This window comes from Bufo gargarizans, unplaced genomic scaffold (assembly GCF_014858855.1).
Source record: "Bufo gargarizans isolate SCDJY-AF-19 unplaced genomic scaffold, ASM1485885v1 original_scaffold_1853_pilon, whole genome shotgun sequence".
NCBI classification, from domain to species: Eukaryota; Metazoa; Chordata; class Amphibia; order Anura; family Bufonidae; genus Bufo; species Bufo gargarizans.
This window is the reverse complement of record NW_025334545.1, coordinates 18,526-36,708: the sequence shown is the minus strand read 5'-3', so window position 1 is coordinate 36,708 and position 18,183 is coordinate 18,526. Positions and strand designations below refer to the sequence as shown.

The window sequence follows — 18,183 nt, the reverse complement described above, 5'->3', positions numbered from 1 at the left end:
AGGTGCAGGAGTGACACAGGTCACGTCTCCCCTGCCTCTGACTGTATACACATTACTGGATGTCCAGTCACCACCATATAATACTGAGGTACAGGAGTGACACAGGTCACGTCTCCCCTGCCTCTGACTGTATACACATTACTGGATGTCCAGTCACCACCATATAATACTGAGGTACAGGAGTGACACAGGTCACGTCTCCTCTGCCTCTGACTGTATACACATTACTGGATGTCCAGTCACCACCATATAACACTGAGGTGCAGGAGTGACACAGGTCACGTCTCCCCTGCCTCTGACTGTATACACATTACTGGATGTCCAGTCACCACTATATAACACTGAGGTGCAGGAGTGACACAGGTCACGTCTCCCCTGCCTCTGACTGTATACACATTACTGGATGTCCAGTCACCACCATATAATACTGAGGTACAGGAGTGACACAGGTCACGTCTCCTCTGCCTCTGACTGTATACACATTACTGGATGTCCAGTCACCACCATATAATACTGAGGTACAGGAGTGACACAGGTCACGTCTCCCCTGCCTCTGACTGTATACACATTACTGGATGTCCAGTCACCACCATATAATACTGAGGTGCAGGAGTGACACAGGTCACGTCTCCCCTGCCTCTGACTGTATACACATTAATTGTCATTTCCCATCATACCTGCGCGCACTGTGTTGTAGAACTTGCTCCTCCTTGCGGTGCTGTAGTTCAGACATATACGTCATGATACGACTATTGCACACTAGCAGACTCTTTGCTGCTTCCAGCGCCTGTTCTTTCTGAGTACATGCCCCCAGAAGCTTCACGGCTCCCTCACGTATCCGGACCTCATGGTCTATACGTTTCTGGATGTCTGTGTCCTGCAAGAAAAGATACCTATTATCAGACAGAGAAATGCAACTTGTGTCAGACAGAAAGAAATATGTCTAGAGTCAGACAAAGAAAAACATCTGGCATCAGATACTGTAAATGCACCTGGTATTAAATAACAAAATACACCCGGAGTCAGAGAGAGGAATACACCCGGAGTCAGAGAGAGGAATACACCCGGAGTCAGAGAGAGGAATACACCCGGAGTCAGAGAGAGGAATACACCCGGAGTCAGAGAGAGGAATACACCTGGAGTCAGAGAGAGGAGTACACCTGGAGCCAGAGAGAGGAATACACCTGGAGTCAGAGAGAGGAATACACCTGGAGCCAGAGAGAGGAATACACCTGGAGTCAGAGAGAGGAATACACCTGGAGTCAGAGAGAGGAATACACCCGGAGTCAGAGAGAGGAATACACCCGGAGTCAGAGTAGGAATACACCCGGAGTCAGAGAGAGGAATACACTTATATGTCCTAGACTTCGCCACAGGTCAAGTCCTCCTTTTAGGACACTTACTGTTCTGCGTAGTTCTCTCTCCATGTGTAGTATGTATATTTCCCAGGATGTGTGTATATGTGTAGTATGTGAGGAGTGTGTACTCGGTGTGTGTATAGTAGCTGAGTGCTGGTGTTAGGTGTGATATTTGTGTACTGTGTTAGGTGTCAATATGCAGTGTGTAGGCTGCAGTTTGAGCAGCTGCAGTGGATGTGAATGGGGAGGGGGGGAGGCTGTAAACGGTCAGTGTCAGAGAGGAAGGGGGGCAGGCTGTAAGTGGTCAGTGTCAGAGAGGAAGGGGGGAGGCTGTAAGTGGTCAGTGTCAGAGAGGAAGGGGGGGCAGGCTGTAAGTGGTCAGTGTCAGATAGAAGAGAGGAAGAGGGGGGAAGGCTGTAAGTGGTCAGTGTCAGAGAGGAAGAGAGGGGGCAGGCTGTAAGTGGTCAGTGTCAGAGAGGAAGGAGGGGCAGGCTGCAAGTGGTCAGTGTCAGATAGAAGGGAGGAAGAGGGGGGAAAAGGCTGTAAGTGGTCAGTGTCAGAGAGAAGAGAGGAAGAGGTGGGAGGCTGTAAGTGATCAGTGTCAGATAGAAGGGAGGAAGAGAGGGGGCAGGCTGTAAGTGGTCAGTGTCAGAGAGGAAGAGAGGGGGCAGGCTGTAAGTGGTCAGTGTCAGAGAGGAAGGAGGGGCAGGCTGTAAGTGGTCAGTGTCAGAGATGATAGATGATAAGGGGCTCAGGCTCTAAGTGGTCAGAGTCAGAGAGAAAGGAGGGGCAGGCTGTAAGTGGTCAGTGTCAGAGAGAAAGGGGGGCAGGCTGTAAGTGGTCAGTGTCAGAGATGATGGGGGGGCTCAGGCTGTAAGTGGTCAGAGATGATGGGGGGGGCTCAGGCTGTAAGTGGTCAGTGTCAGAGATGATGGGGGGCAGGCTGTAAGTGGTCAGTGTCAGAGATGATGGGGGGCTCAGGCTGTAAATGGTCAGCGAGAGGAAGTGGGGACGGTACTGGTCTGTAGAAGTCAAATATGCACAAGCTAAAAATACAAATAGAGGCGGAAGACCCCCAGCAGCTGACATTGACTCTCCCCACAGCCTGAAGACATTTACACCACAGATTGTCACTTCTGTAAACACGCAGTGCATATGACCACATGACCACCTCTCTGCTTGTTGTCTCCTCAGTGTATGGACATACAGTGCCCTGCACATCCACACCACATCGGCAGAGCTGAGATCTCTAGTGAGGCCTGGACAAGAAACCAACAATGATGTCTATTGTGTTCTTCTGTCTGGTACACATTAGTGTCAGGGTCTTCGTGTACACCACCGCAAAGACTTTATAACGTAGCTACAATCTAATGGAGCAGTTAGGAATGTCCCTCTTCTGATAGAATCTTTGTTGAAATCCCACCTGTCCTAACAAACCTAACAAGCTGTTTACCAATATCGAGAGATCGCCCCCAAAGTAGGCAACTCTGCACATGGACGCAACTCTGCACATGGACGCAACTCTGCACATGGACGCAACTCTGCACATGGACGCAACTCTGCACATGGACCTTCTTCATCAACTCTTCATAATCTTGCCCTCTATTCTGTATTCTTAACCTTCAACATACACTACCTGGGACATCCGTTCTAAAAATTCTCCTGTACTACACCTCCATCATCAGTCATAACCATGTCTCACTATCTTCTCCAAAACTTCTCCTGTAATAGACCTCCATCAGTCATAAGCTCATCTCACCATCTTCTTCATGACTTCTCCTGTACTGCAGCTTCATTGTCAGTCATAACTTTGCCTCACCATCTTCTCAAAGACTTTCCCTGTGCTGTACTTCCATCAACAGTCCTACAACTCCACCATCAGTCATAACTTCACCTCACCTTGTTCTCTAAGGCATCTCTAGGGCTGCACTTCCATCATCAGTCATAACCTCATCTCACCATCTTCTTAACAACTTCTGTACTACACCTCCATCATCAGTCATAACCTCATCTCACCATCTTCTCTTAGACGTCTCCTGTACTACACCTCCATAATCAGTCATAACCTCATCTCACCATCTTCTCTTAGACGTCTCCTGTACTACACCTCCATAATCAGTCATAACCTCATCTCACCATCTTCTCTTAGACTTCTCCTGTACTACACCTCCACCATCAGTCATAACCTCATCTCACCATCTTCTCTTAGACTTCTCCTGTACCACACCTCCATCATCAGTTATAGCCTAATCTCACCATCTTCTCTCAGACTTCTCCTGTACTACACCTTCATCATCAGTCATAACCTCATCTAACCATCTTCTCTTAGACTTCTCCATTACTACACCTCCATCATCAGTCATAACCTCATCTCACCATCTTCTCTTAGACTTCTTCCATTACTACACCTCCATCGTCAGTCATAACCTCATCTCACCATCTTCTCTTAGACTTCTCCATTACTACACCTCCATCATCAGTCATAACCTCATCTCACCATCTTCTCTTAGACTTCTCCTGTACTACACCTCCATCATCAGTCATAACCTCATCTCACCATCTTCTCTTAGACTTCTTCCATTACTACACCTCCATCGTCAGTCATAACCTCATCTCACCATCTTCTCTTAGACTTCTCCTGTACCACACCTCCATCATCAGTCATAACCTCATCTCACCATCTTCTCTTAGACTTCTCCTGTACTACACCTCCATCATCAGTCATAACCTCATCTCACCATCTTCTCTTAGACGTCTCCTGTACTACACCTCCATAATCAGTTATAACCTCATCTAACCATCTTCTCTCAGACATCTCCTGTACTACACCTACATCATCAGTCATAACCTCATCTCACCATCTTCTCTTAGACTTCTCCTGTACCACACCTCCATCATCAGTTATAGCCTAATCTCACCATCTTCTCTCAGACTTCTCCTGTACTACACCTTCATCATCAGTTATAGCCTAATCTCACCATCTTCTCTCAGACTTCTCCATTACTACACCTCCATCATCAGTCATAACCTCATCTCACCATCTTCTCTTAGACTTCTTCCATTACTACACCTCCATCGTCAGTCATAACCTCATCTCACCATCTTCTCAGACTTCTCCATTACTACACCTCCATCATCAGTCATAACCTCATCTCACCATCTTCTCTTAGACTTCTCCTGTACCACACCTCCATCATCAGTCATAACCTCATCTCACCATCTTCTCTTAGACTTCTCCTGTACTACACCTCCATCATCAGTCATAACCTCATCTCACCATCTTCTCTTAGACGTCTCCTGTACTACACCTCCATAATCAGTTATAACCTCATCTAACCATCTTCTCTCAGACATCTCCTGTACTACACCTACATCATCAGTCATAACCTCATCTCACCATCTTCTCTTAGACTTCTCCTGTACCACACCTCCATCATCAGCTATAGCCTAATCTCACCATCTTCTCTTAGACTTCTCCTGTACCATACCTCCATCATCAGTCATAACCTCATCTAACCATCTTCTCTCAGACGTCTCCTGTACCACACCTCCATCATCAGCTATAGCCTAATCTCACTATCTTCTCTGACTTCTCCTGTACTACACCTTCATCATCAGTCATAACCTCATCTAACCATCTTCTCTTAGACTTCTCCTGTACCACACCTCCATCATCAGTCATAACCTCATCTAACCATCTTCTCTCAGACTTCTCCTGTACTACACCTCCATCATCAGTCATAACCTAATCTCACCATCTTCTCTTAGACTTTTTCTGTACTACACCTCCATCATCAGTCATAACCTCATCTCACCATCTTCTCTTAGACTTCTCCTGTACTACACCTCCATCATCAGTCATAACCTCATCTCACCATCTTCTCTTAGACTTCTCCTGTACCACACCTCCATCATCAGTCATAACCTCATCTAACCATCTTCTCTCAGACTTCTCCTGTACCACACCTCCATCATCAGTTATAACCTCATCTCGCCATCTTCTCTCAGACCTCTCCTGTACCGCACCTTCATCATCAGTCATAACTTCATTGTATCTTCTCTAAGACTCCTTCTGTGCTGCAATCCAATCATCAGTTATAACCTCATGTCACCACCTCTTACAACACTTCTTAGTCTACATCTCCATCACTAGTCATCTTCTGCAAGACATTTTCTTCTCTTTTACGTTTCATCACCTCCTGCTTTCTGCTTGCAGACTGATCTGTGTTCTTTTGGTCCATAACGTTCTTCTCCGGGTCTTGTTTACCCCATGCACCTTGTAAATGACCAACTGTCGCCAATGCAAAATCTATAATAGGACGCCGACCTAACATCTGCCTCTTCTGATACGTGCAGAGGACACTTCTGAAACATACCCTATAGCCAACCCCTAAACCTGGCACCCGCATTTTCATATATGTTTCAGTTTTTCCGCTTTTGCCCACACACATATACAGATGTCAGTCCTGAATTCAGTAGCGGTTTGGGCAAGCACCCCCCTCACATGTGTCGAGAACATCTTCTCCTGCTTCAGAATACTTGCATCATGTTTTATGCATGCATGAATTTGCCACCTCATATAACAGCATGTGTGGTCACTGCGACATTGTGTCCCTGCACCAACCCTCCCATGTCTGATGAGACACCATGAAAGGGTTAATCTTGTGACGCTAGCAGCGTGGGGGCACCACAGACCCCAATGTCCTCTGAAAATGTCAGGACACAACAAGACACAGAGATCATTGTGTGATTGGCATCTCAGGCTGGAACTGGCTGCCCCGACCTAATCCTACAGCTGTCTGCACAGATCCCTCACTCTGCCCCATGTATAATACACATGTACACGGCACGACAAGACCAGGTACTGCAGAGGAGGAGAGCCCCAAATACTGGGAGGCCTCCCTATGACGGTATGTACCGCCCTAAACGCAACACCTCAGCAGGGAGGATCCCGTCTGTCGCCTGTACAGGGAGGATCCCGTCTGTCGCCTGTACAGGGAGGATCCCGTCTGTCGCCTGTACAGGGAGGATCGCCTCTGTCGCCTGTACAGGGAGGATCCCGTCTGTCGCCTGTACAGGGAGGATCCCGTCTGTCGCCTGTACAGGGAGGATCCCGTCTGTCGCCTGTACAGGGAGGATCCCGTCTGTCGCCTGTACAGGGAGGATCCCGTCTGTCGCCTGTACAGGGAGGATCGCGTCTGTCGCCTGTACAGGGAGGATCCCGTCTGTCGCCTGTACAGGGAGGATCCCGTCTGTCGCCTGTACAGGGAGGATCCCGTCTGTCGCCTGTACAGGGAGGATCGCGTCTGTCGCCTGTACAGGGAGGATCGCGTCTGTCGCCTGTACAGGGAGGATCCCGTCTGTCGCCTGTACAGGGAGGATCCTGTTTGTCGCCTGTACAGGGAGCATCACAACTGTCGCCTGTACAGGGAGGATCGTGTTTGTCGCCTGTACAGGGAGGATCGTGTTTGTCGCCTGTACAGGGAGGATCCCGTCTGTCGCCTGTACAGGGAGGATCCCGTCTGTCGCCTGTACAGGGAGGATCCCGTCTGTCGCCTGTACAGGGAGGATCCCGTCTGTCGCCTGTACAGGGAGGATCCCGTCTGTCGCCTGTACAGGGAGGATCCCGTCTGTCGCCTGTACAGGGAGGATCCCGTCTGTCGCCTGTACAGGGAGGATCCCGTCTGTCGCCTGTACAGGGAGGATCCCGTCTGTCGCCTGTACAGGGAGGATCCTGTTTGTCGCCTGTACAGGGAGCATCACAACTGTCGCCTGTACAGGGAGGATCGTGTTTGTCGCCTGTACAGGGAGGATCCTGTTTGTCGCCTGTACAGGGAGCATCACAACTGTCACCTGTACAGGGAGGATCGTGTTTGTCACCTGTGCAAGGAGAATCTGTCACCTGTGCAAGGAGAATCTGTCACCTGTAGGGGAAGATCACGTTTGTCACCTGTACGAGAAGGATCAAGTCTGTCACTCCTACAGGGAGGATCGAGTCTGTCACCTGTACGGGGAGGATCACATCTGTCACCCGTACGGAGAGGATCACGTCTGTCACCTATACGGGGAGGATTGCGTCTGTCACCTGTACGGGGGTCTCTGGTCTGTCACCTGTACGGGGGTCTCTGGTCTGTCACCTCTACGGGGGTCTCTGGTCTGTCACCTCTACGGGGGTCTCTGGTCTGTCACCTGTACGGGGGTCTCTGGTCTGTCACCTCTACGGGGGTCTCTGGTCTGTCACCTCTACGGGGGTCTCTGGTCTGTCACCTCTACGGGGGTCTCTGGTCTGTCACCTCTACGGGGGTCTCTGGTCTGTCACCTGTACGGGGGTCTCTGGTCTGTCACCTGTACGGGCGTCTCTGGTCTGTCACCTGTACGGGCGTCTCTGGTCTGTCACCTCTATGGGGGTCTCTGGTCTGTCACCTGTACAGGGGTCTCCGGTCTGTCACCTGTACAGGGGTCTCTGGTCTGTCACCTGTACAGGGGTCTTGTATCTGTCACCTGTACGGGGGTCTCTGGTCTGTCACCTGTACAGGGGTCTCTGGTCTGTCACCTGTACGGGGTCTCTGGTCTGTCACCTGTACAGGGGTCTCTGGTCTGTCACCTGTACGGGGTCTCTGGTCTGTCACCTGTACAGGGGTCTCTGGTCTGTCACCTGTACAGGGGTCTCTGCTCTGTCACCTGTACAGGGGTCTCTGCTCTGTCACCTGTACAGGGGTCTCTGGTCTGTCACCTGTACGGGGGTCTCTGGTCTGTCACCTGTACAGGGGTCTCTGGTCTGTCACCTGTACAGGGGTCTCTGGTCTGTCACCTGTACGGGGGTCTCTGGTCTGTCACCTGTACAGGGGTCTCTGGTCTGTCACCTGTACGGGGGTCTCTGGTCTGTCACCTGTACAGGGGTCTCTGGTCTGTCACCTGTACGGGGGTCTCTGGTCTGTCACCTGTACGGGGGTCTCTGGTCTGTCACCTGTACAGGGGTCTCTGGTCTGTCACCTGTACGGGGGTCTCTGGTCTGTCACCTGTACGGGGGTCTCTGGTCTGTCACCGGTACGGGGGTCTCTGGTCTGTCACCTGTACGGGGGTCTCTGGTCTGTCACCTGTACGGTGGTCTCTGGTCTGTCACCTCTACGGGGGTCTCTGGTCTGTCACCTGTACAGGGGTCTCTGGTCTGTCACCTGTACGGGGGTCTCTGGTCTGTCACCTGTACGGGGGTCTCTGGTCTGTCACCTCTATGGCGGGACACCTCAGCAACAAATAGACGGCACCTGATAAAACCATGACAGCACAGTATCTTAGCTGTACTCCGGGGGACGGCGGTACCGGTGAGGATTACCTGCAGGCTGAGGGCGATCTGCCGGATATATAACATATTCAGGTCTTGTAGGATCCACAGCTTCTCCTCCATATCTGACCACAAGTCCAGGGGCTCCCAGGGGCGTCCCTTGTCCTGCGCCATCACCATATCCTGAACCCCTGCAAACTGACATCCGTCACCCCAAAACCAGAAGGTCTTACCCCAAAATGGTGTCATGTACCCCAAATTCTCTCCATGTTACAACTGCACTAATAGTGTTATAATGTACACAGAGTATTATACACAGGGATATACGGGGAGCAGGATATTATAATGCACACAGAGTATTATACACAGGGATATACGGGGAGCTGGATATTATAATGTACACAGAGTATTATACACAGGGTTATACGGGGATATTATAATGTACACAGAGTATTATACACAGGGTTATACGGGGAGCTGGATATTATAATGTACACAGAGTATTATACACAGGGTTATACAGGGAGCGGGATATTATAATGTACACAGAGTATTATACACAGGGTTATACAGGGAGCGGGATATTATAATGTACACAGAGTATTATACACAGGGTTATACGGGGATATTATAATGTACACAGAGTATTATACACAGGGGTATACGGGGATATTATAATGTACACAGAGTATTATACACAGGGGTATACGGGGATATTATAATGCACACAGAGTATTATACAGAGGGGTATACGGGGATATTATAATGCACACAGAGTATTATACACAGGGGTATACGGGGATATTATAATGCTATAATGCACACAGGGGTATACGGGGATATTATAATGCACACAGAGTATTATACACAGGGTTATACGGGGAGCTGGATATTATAATGCACACAGAGTATTATACACAGGGGTATACGGGGATATTATAATGCACACAGGGTTATACGGGGATATTATAATGTACACAGAGTATTATACACAGGGATATACGGGGAGCGGGATATTATAATGTACACAGAGTATTATACACAGGGATATACGGGGAGCTGGATATTATAATGCACACAGAGTATTATACACAGGGATATACGGGGAGCGGGATATTATAATGTACACAGAGTATTATACACAGGGGTATACGGGGATATTATAATGCACACAGGGTTATACGGGGATATTATAATGTACACAGAGTATTATACACAGGGATATACGGGGAGCGGGATATTATAATGCACACAGAGTATTATACACAGGGGTATACGGGGATATTATAATGCACACAGGGTTATACGGGGATATTATAATGTACACAGAGTATTATACACAGGGATATACGGGGAGCGGGATATTATAATGCACACAGAGTATTATACACAGGGGTATACGGGGATATTATAATGCACACAGAGTATTATACACAGGGGTATACGGGGATATTATAATGCACACAGAGTATTATACACAGGGTTATACGGGGATATTATAATGCACACAGAGTATTATACACAGGGATATACGGGGAGCGGGATATTATAATGTACACAGAGTATTATACACAGGGGTATACGGGGAGTGGGATATTATAATGTACACAGAGTATTATAAACAGGGTTATACGGGGATATTATAATGTACACAGAGTATTATACACAGGGTTATACGGGGAGCGGGATATTATAATGTACACAGAGTATTATACACAGGGTTATACAGGGAGCGGGATATTATAATGTACACAGAGTATTATACACAGGGTTATACAGGGAGCGGGATATTATAATGTACACAGAGTATTATACACAGGGGTATACGGGGATATTATAATGCACACAGAGTATTATACAGAGGGGTATACGGGGATATTATAATGCACACAGAGTATTATACACAGGGGTATACGGGGATATTATAATGCTATAATGCACACAGGGGTATACGGGGATATTATAATGCACACAGAGTATTATACACAGGGTTATACGGGGATATTATAATGCACACAGAGTATTATACACAGGGTTATACGGGGATATTATAATGCTATAATGCACACAGGGGTATACGGGGATATTATAATGTACACAGAGTATTATACACAGGGTTATACGGGGATATTATAATGCACACAGAGTATTATACACAGGGTTATACGGGGAGCTGGATATTATAATGCACACAGAGTATTATACACAGGGGTATACGGGGATATTATAATGCACACAGAGTATTATACACAGGGATATACGGGGAGCGGGATATTATAATGCACACAGAGTATTATACACAGGGGTATACGGGGATATTATAATGCACACAGAGTATTATACACAGGGTTATACGGGGATATTATAATGCACACAGAGTATTATACACAGGGTTATATGGGGATATTATAATGCACACAGAGTATTATACACAGGGGTATACGGGGATATTATAATGTAGACAGAGTATTATACACAGGGGTATACGGGGATATTATAATGTAGACAGAGTATTATACACAGGGTTATACGGGGATATTATAATGCACACAGAGTATTATACACAGGGTTATACGGGGATATTATAATGCACACAGAGTATTATACACAGGGTTATACGGGGATATTATAATGCACACAGAGTATTATACACAGGGGTATACGGGGATATTATAATGCACACAGAGTATTATACACAGGGGTATACGGGGATATTATAATGCGCACAGAGTATTATGCACAGGGGTATACGGGGATATTATAATGCACACAGAGTATTATACACAGGGTTATACGGGGAGTGGGATATTATAATGTACACAGAGTATTATGCACAGGGTTATACGGGGATATTATAATGCACACAGAGTATTATACACAGGGTTATACGGGGATATTATAATGCACACAGAGTATTATACACAGGGGTATACGGGGATATTATAATGCACACAGAGTATTATACACAGGGGTATACGGGGATATTATAATGCACACAGAGTATTATACACAGGGGTATACGGGGATATTATAATGCGCACAGAGTATTATGCACAGGGGTATACGGGGATATTATAATGCTATAATGCACACAGGGGGATGACAGGGGGTCCCTGGATACACACAAGCTCCTGCCGGCCGCTCTCTCTCTGTCCACGTCCTCCTCCTTCTCTTCCTCTCTCCAGCACTTTCCTTCCGCCTCCTGCCTGTCCCTCCTGCTCAAAGACCTCCATTCATGGCCAGCCGCCCCTCCCCCAGCCTACACATTAACCCCTCACATGCCGGACCAGGACTGTCGCCAATCCCAAAAATCTGAGGAGCACAGACCAACCTACCGAGTGACAGGAGGAGGAACCGAGGAACAGGAGATATAAGAAGAGAAATCGGACAAGACAGATATATAAGTGTATACACAGGACTCACATACAAGTCGAGATATTGGACTTTCTGGTGAATTTTCTGGAAAACGTTAAATGTTGCGGCTCCAGTGACATCATATCAGGAAGCCGACCCCAGTGCTGGGTATACCGCCACATAATGTCACCGACCCCAGTGCTGGGTATACCGCCACGAGATGTCAGCGTCTCACCGACCCCAGTGCTGGGTATACCGCCACAAGATGTCACCGACCCCAGTGCTGGGTATACCGCCACATAATGTCACCGACCCCAGTGCTGGGTATACCGCCACATAATGTCACCGACCCCAGTGCTGGGTATACCGCCACATAATGTCACCGACCCCAGTGCTGGGTATACCGCCACATAATGTCACCGACCCCAGTGCTGGGTATACCGCCACATAATGTCACCGACCCCAGTGCTGGGTATACCGCCACATAATGTCACCGACCCCAGTGCTGGGTATACCGCCACATAATGTCACCGACCCCAGTGCTGGGTATACCGCCACATAATGTCACCGACCCCAGTGCTGGGTATACCGCCACATAATGTCACCGACCCCAGTGCTGGGTATACCGCCACATAATGTCACCGACCCCAGTGCTGGGTATACCGCCACATAATGTCACCGACCCCAGTGCTGGGTATACCGCCACGAGATGTCAGCGTCTCACCGACCCCAGTGCTGGGTATACCGCCACGAGATGTCAGCGTCTCACCGACCCCAGTGCTGGGTATACCGCCACATAATGTCAGCGTCTCACCGACCCCAGTGCTGGGTATACCGCCACGAGATGTCAGCGTCTCACCGACCCCAGTGCCGGGTATACCGCCACATAATGTCAGCGTCTCACCGACCCCAGTGCTGGGTATACCGCCACGAGATGTCAGCGTCTCACCGACCCCAGTGCTGGGTATAGCCCCACATAATGTCAGCGTCTCACCGACCCCAGTGCTGGGTATACCGCCACTATATGTCAGTGTCTCACCGACCCCAGTGCTGGGTATACCGCCACGAGATGTCAGCGTCTCACCGACCCCAGTGCTGGGTATACCGCCACGAGATGTCAGTGTCTCACCGACCCCAGTGCTGGGTATACCGCCACGAGATGTCAGTGTCTCACCGACCCCAGTGCTGGGTATACCGCCACGAGATGTCAGCGTCTCACCGACCCCAGTGCTGGGTATACCGCCACGAGATGTCAGCGTCTCACCGACCCCAGTGCTGGGTATACCGCCACGAGATGTCAGCGTCTCACCGACCCCAGTGCTGGGTATACCGCCACGAGATGTCAGCGTCTCACCGACCCCAGTGCTGGGTATACCGCCACGAGATGTCAGCGTCTCACCGACCCCAGTGCTGGGTATACCGCCACGAGATGTCAGTGTCTCACCGACCCCAGTGCTGGGTATACCGCCACGAGATGTCAGTGTCTCACCGACCCCAGTGCTGGGTATACCGCCACGAGATGTCAGCGTCTCACCGACCCCAGTGCTGGGTATACCGCCACAAGATGTCAGCATCTCACCGACCCCAGTGCTGGGTATACCGCCACAAAATGTCAGCGTCTCACCGACCCCAGTGCTGGGTATACCGCCACGAGATGTCAGCGTCTCACCGACCCCAGTGCTGGGTATACCGCCACGAGATGTCAGCGTCTCACCGACCCCAGTGCTGGGTATACCGCCACAAGATGTCAGCATCTCACCGACCCCAGTGCTGGGTATACCGCCACATAATGTCAGCGTCTCACCGACCCCAGTGCTGGGTATACTGCCACGAGATGTCAGTGTCTCACCGACCCCAGTGCTGGGTATACCGCCACGAGATGTCAGCGTCTCACCGACCCCAGTGCTGGGTATACCGCCACGAGATGTCAGCGTCTCACCGACCCCAGTGCTGGGTATACCGCCACGAGATGTCAGCGTCTCACCGACCCCAGTGCTGGGTATACCGCCACGAGATGTCAGCGTCTCACCGACCCCAGTGCTGGGTATACCGCCACGAGATGTCAGCGTCTCACCGACCCCAGTGCTGGGTACACCGCCACGAGATGTCAGCGTCTCACCGACCCCAGTGCTGGGTATACCGCCACGAGATGTCAGCGTCTCACCGACCCCAGTGCTGGGTATACCGCCACAAGATGTCAGCGTCTCACCGACCCCAGTGCTGGGTATAGCCCCACATAATGTCAGCGTCTCACCGACCCCAGTGCTGGGTATACCCCCACATAATGTCAGCGTCTCACCGACCCCAGTGCTGGGTATACCGCCACGAGATGTCAGCGTCTCACCGACCCCAGTGCTGGGTATACCGCCACGAGATGTCAGCGTCTCACCGACCCCAGTGCTGGGTATACCGCCACGAGATGTCAGCGTCTCACCGACCCCAGTGCTGGGTATACCGCCACAAGATGTCAGCGTCTCACCGACCCCAGTGCTGGGTATAGCCCCACATAATGTCAGCGTCTCACCGCCCCAGTGCTGGGTATACCGCCACATAATGTCAGTGTCTCACCGACCCCAGTGCTGGGTATACCGCTACGAGATGTCAGCGTCTCACCGACCCCAGTGCTGGGTATACCGCCACGAGATGTCAGCGTCTCACCGACCCCAGTGCTGGGTATACCGCCACGAGATGTCAGTGTCTCACCGACCCCAGTGCTGGGTATACCGCCACATAATGTCAGTGTCTCCCCGACCACAGTGCTGGGTATACCGCCACATAATGTCAGCGTCTCACCGCCCCAGTGCTGGGTATACCGCCACATAATGTCAGTGTCTCACCGACCCCAGTGCTGGGTATACCGCCACATAATGTCAGTGTCTCACCGACCCCAGTGCTGGGTATACCGCCACGAGATGTCAGTGTCTCACCGACCCCAGTGCTGGGTATACCGCCACATAATGTCAGTGTCTCCCCGACCACAGTGCTGGGTATACCGCCACATAATGTCAGCGTCTCACCGCCCCAGTGCTGGGTATACCGCCACATAATGTCAGTGTCTCACCGACCCCAGTGCTGGGTATACCGCCACATAATGTCAGTGTCTCACCGACCCCAGTGCTGGGTATACCGCCACGAGATGTCAGCGTCTCACCGACCCCAGTGCTGGGTATACCGCCACGAGATGTCAGTGTCTCACCGACGCCAGTGCTGGGTATACCGCCACAAGATGTCAGTGTCTCACCGACCCCAGTGCTGGGTATACCGCCACATAATGTCAGCGTCTCACAGACCCCAGTGCTGGGTATACCGCCACATAATGTCAGCGTCTCACCGACCCCAGTGCTGGGTATACCGCCACGAGATGTCAGTGTCTCACCGACCCCAGTGCTGGGTATACCGCCACATAATGTCAGTGTCTCCCCGACCCCAGTGCTGGGTATACCGCCACATAATGTCAGCGTCTCACCGCCCCAGTGCTGGGTATACCGCCACATAATGTCAGTGTCTCACCGACCCCAGTGCTGGGTATACCGCCACATAATGTCAGTGTCTCATCGACCCCAGTGCTGGGTATACTGCCACAAGATGTCAGTGTCTCACCGACCCCAGTGCTGGGTATACTGCCACAAGATGTCAGTGTCTCACCGACCCCAGCGCTGGGTATACCGCCACATAATGTCAGCGTCTCACAGACCCCAGTGCTGGGTATACCGCCACATAATGTCAGCGTCTCACCGACCCCAGTGCTGGGTATACCGCCACGAGATGTCAGTGTCTCACCGACCCCAGTGCTAGGTATACCCCTACATAATGTCAGTGTCTCCCCGACCCCAGTGCTGGGTATACCGCCACATAATGTCAGCGTCTCACCGACCCCAGTGCTGGGTATACCGCCACGAGATGTCAGTGTCTCACCGACCCCAGTGCTGGGTATACCGCCACATAATGTCAGTGTCTCCCCGACCCCAGTGCTGGGTATACCGCCACATAATGTCAGCGTCTCACCGCCCCAGTGCTGGGTATACCGCCACATAATGTCAGTGTCTCACCGACCCCAGTGCTGGGTATACCGCCACATAATGTCAGTGTCTCATCGACCCCAGTGCTGGGTATACCGCCACGAGATGTCAGCGTCTCACCGACCCCAGTGCTGGGTATACCGCCACGAGATGTCAGTGTCTCACCGACCCCAGTGCTGGGTATACCGCCACAAGATGTCAGTGTCTCACCGACCCCAGTGCTGGGTATACCGCCACAAGATGTCAGCACCTCACCGACCCCTGTGCTGGGTATACCACCACGAGATGTCAGTGTCTCACCGACCCCAGTGCTGGGTATACCGTCACAAGATGTCAGTGTCTCACCGACCCCAGTGCTGGGTATACCGCCACAAGATGTCAGTGTCTCACCGACCCCAGTGCTGGGTATACCGCCACAAGATGTCAGCACCTCACCGACCCCTGTGCTGGGTATACCACCACGAGATGTCAGCGTCTCACCGACCCCAGTGCTGGGTATACCGCCACAAGATGTCAGCGTCTCACCGACCCCAGTGCTGGGTATACCGCCACGAGATGTCAGTGTCTCACCGACCCCAGTGCTGGGTATACCGCCACAAAATGTCAGTGTCTCACCGACCCCAGTGCTGGGTATACCGCCACAAGATGTCAGCGTCTCACCGACCCCAGTGCTGGGTATACCGCCACGAGATGTCAGCGTCTCACCGACCCCAGTGCTGGGTATACCGCCACAAGATGTCAGCGTCTCACCGACCCCAGTGCTGGGTATAGCCCCACATAATGTCAGCGTCTCACCGACCCCAGTGCTAGGTATACCGCCACAAAGTGTCAGCGTCTCACCGACCCCAGTGCTGGGTATACCGCCACAAGATGTCAGCATCTCACCGACCCCAGTGCTGGGTATACCGCCACGAGATGTCAGCGTCTCACCGACCCCAGTGCCGGGTATACCGCCACAAGATGTCAGCATCTCACCGACCCCAGTGCTGGGTATACCGCCACATAATGTCAGCGTCTCACCGACCCCAGTGCTGGGTATACCGCCACATAATGTCAGTGACTCAGGAACTTGTCGTGTGGCCTTCAGCATCAATTCCAGCCTGACAACGACGTCTCCTGCTGTTCACAAGTCGTCTCATTGTCTTCTGAGGCACGCCATCCCACTCTTCTTGAAGGGTGGCCCTCAGGTCATTGAGGTTCTGGGGTACAGAGTTACGAGCCTCTACACGGCGACTCAGCTGATCCCATAGGTTTTCAATTGGATTCAGGTCTGTATAAAGTGCTGGCCGCTCCATGTGAGGTCCCCCAGTCTCCAGCAGCCGTTCCCTAATGATGGACCTCGATGAGCTGGTTCATTGTCCTCCATGAAGATGACATTAGGCCGGTGTTGTTCCTGCAGAGGCACAATGCCTGGATTACTGATGTTCTTCAGGTAGTCTGGGCTGTCACTGGAGCAGTCCCACAGTGTAGGGCAATTCTGTACTGACTAGACACCTGTCCGCACTGTAACGCCACCACCTCCAAAGGCTCGTCTGGTGGCTGACGCAGAGCGCTCTCCTAAACGTCTCCAACATCATTGGTGGCCATCATTTCTGCTCAGAGTGACTTTCATCATTGAACAGCACTGAGGCCCACTGGTCCCCCGTCCAGCAAAGATGCTCCCTGGCCCATACAAGACGATGACGCCTGTGCCTGGTGGTGCGGTCAGGTACCGCAGGTCGTCTAGCACGCAGACCACGCTGATGTAAACGCTTTCCAATGGTCTGATGTGACACTTGGTGCCTCTCACCTCCTTACATGTACCTGGAGTTGTGTGGCATTCATCATCTGGTTCCGCAGGGCATTGTTCACAATGAAGCGGTCATCAGTGTGCGATGTGGCCAAAGGACGTCCACTTCTCTGCCTTTCTGTAACTCTTCCAGTCTCTGTATCTCTGATACAACCTGTTGATGACTCTCTGTGGCACAATGGGTTCTGCCTGTGATACAATTAACAAACACAATGGGCTCTGCCTGTGATACAATTACAAAACACAATGGGCTCTGCCTGTTATACAATTAACGAACACAATGGGCTCTGCCTGTGATACAATTAACAAACACAATGGGCTCTGCCTGTGATACAATTACAAAACACAATGGGCTCTGCCTGTGATACAATTACAAAACAC

At 50.9% G+C, this 18,183-nt stretch overlaps 1 protein-coding gene across 3 annotated transcripts in view; it reads right to left on the bottom strand.

The window, feature by feature from the left end:
• The window catches only part of RTKN (rhotekin), a 53,249-nt gene extending 35,353 nt beyond the window's left edge, over positions 1 to 17,896 (bottom strand). The window contains exons 1-3 of one of the 3 annotated variants that reach the window (XM_044274592.1): positions 11,766 to 11,806; positions 8,692 to 8,831; positions 678 to 877 (exon numbers count right to left, since the gene is read on the bottom strand). In XM_044274592.1, coding sequence (XP_044130527.1) covers positions 678 to 877; positions 8,692 to 8,820 — 329 coding nt within the window. In that variant the 5' untranslated portion in view covers positions 8,821 to 8,831; positions 11,766 to 11,806. Of the gene's footprint in view, positions 1 to 677; positions 878 to 8,691; positions 8,832 to 11,765; positions 11,889 to 17,816 lie in introns of those variants that run through there. The other 2 variants (XM_044274594.1, XM_044274593.1) reach the window with 2 other exon arrangements.
• Between the last annotated feature and the right edge of the window lie 287 nt (positions 17,897 to 18,183).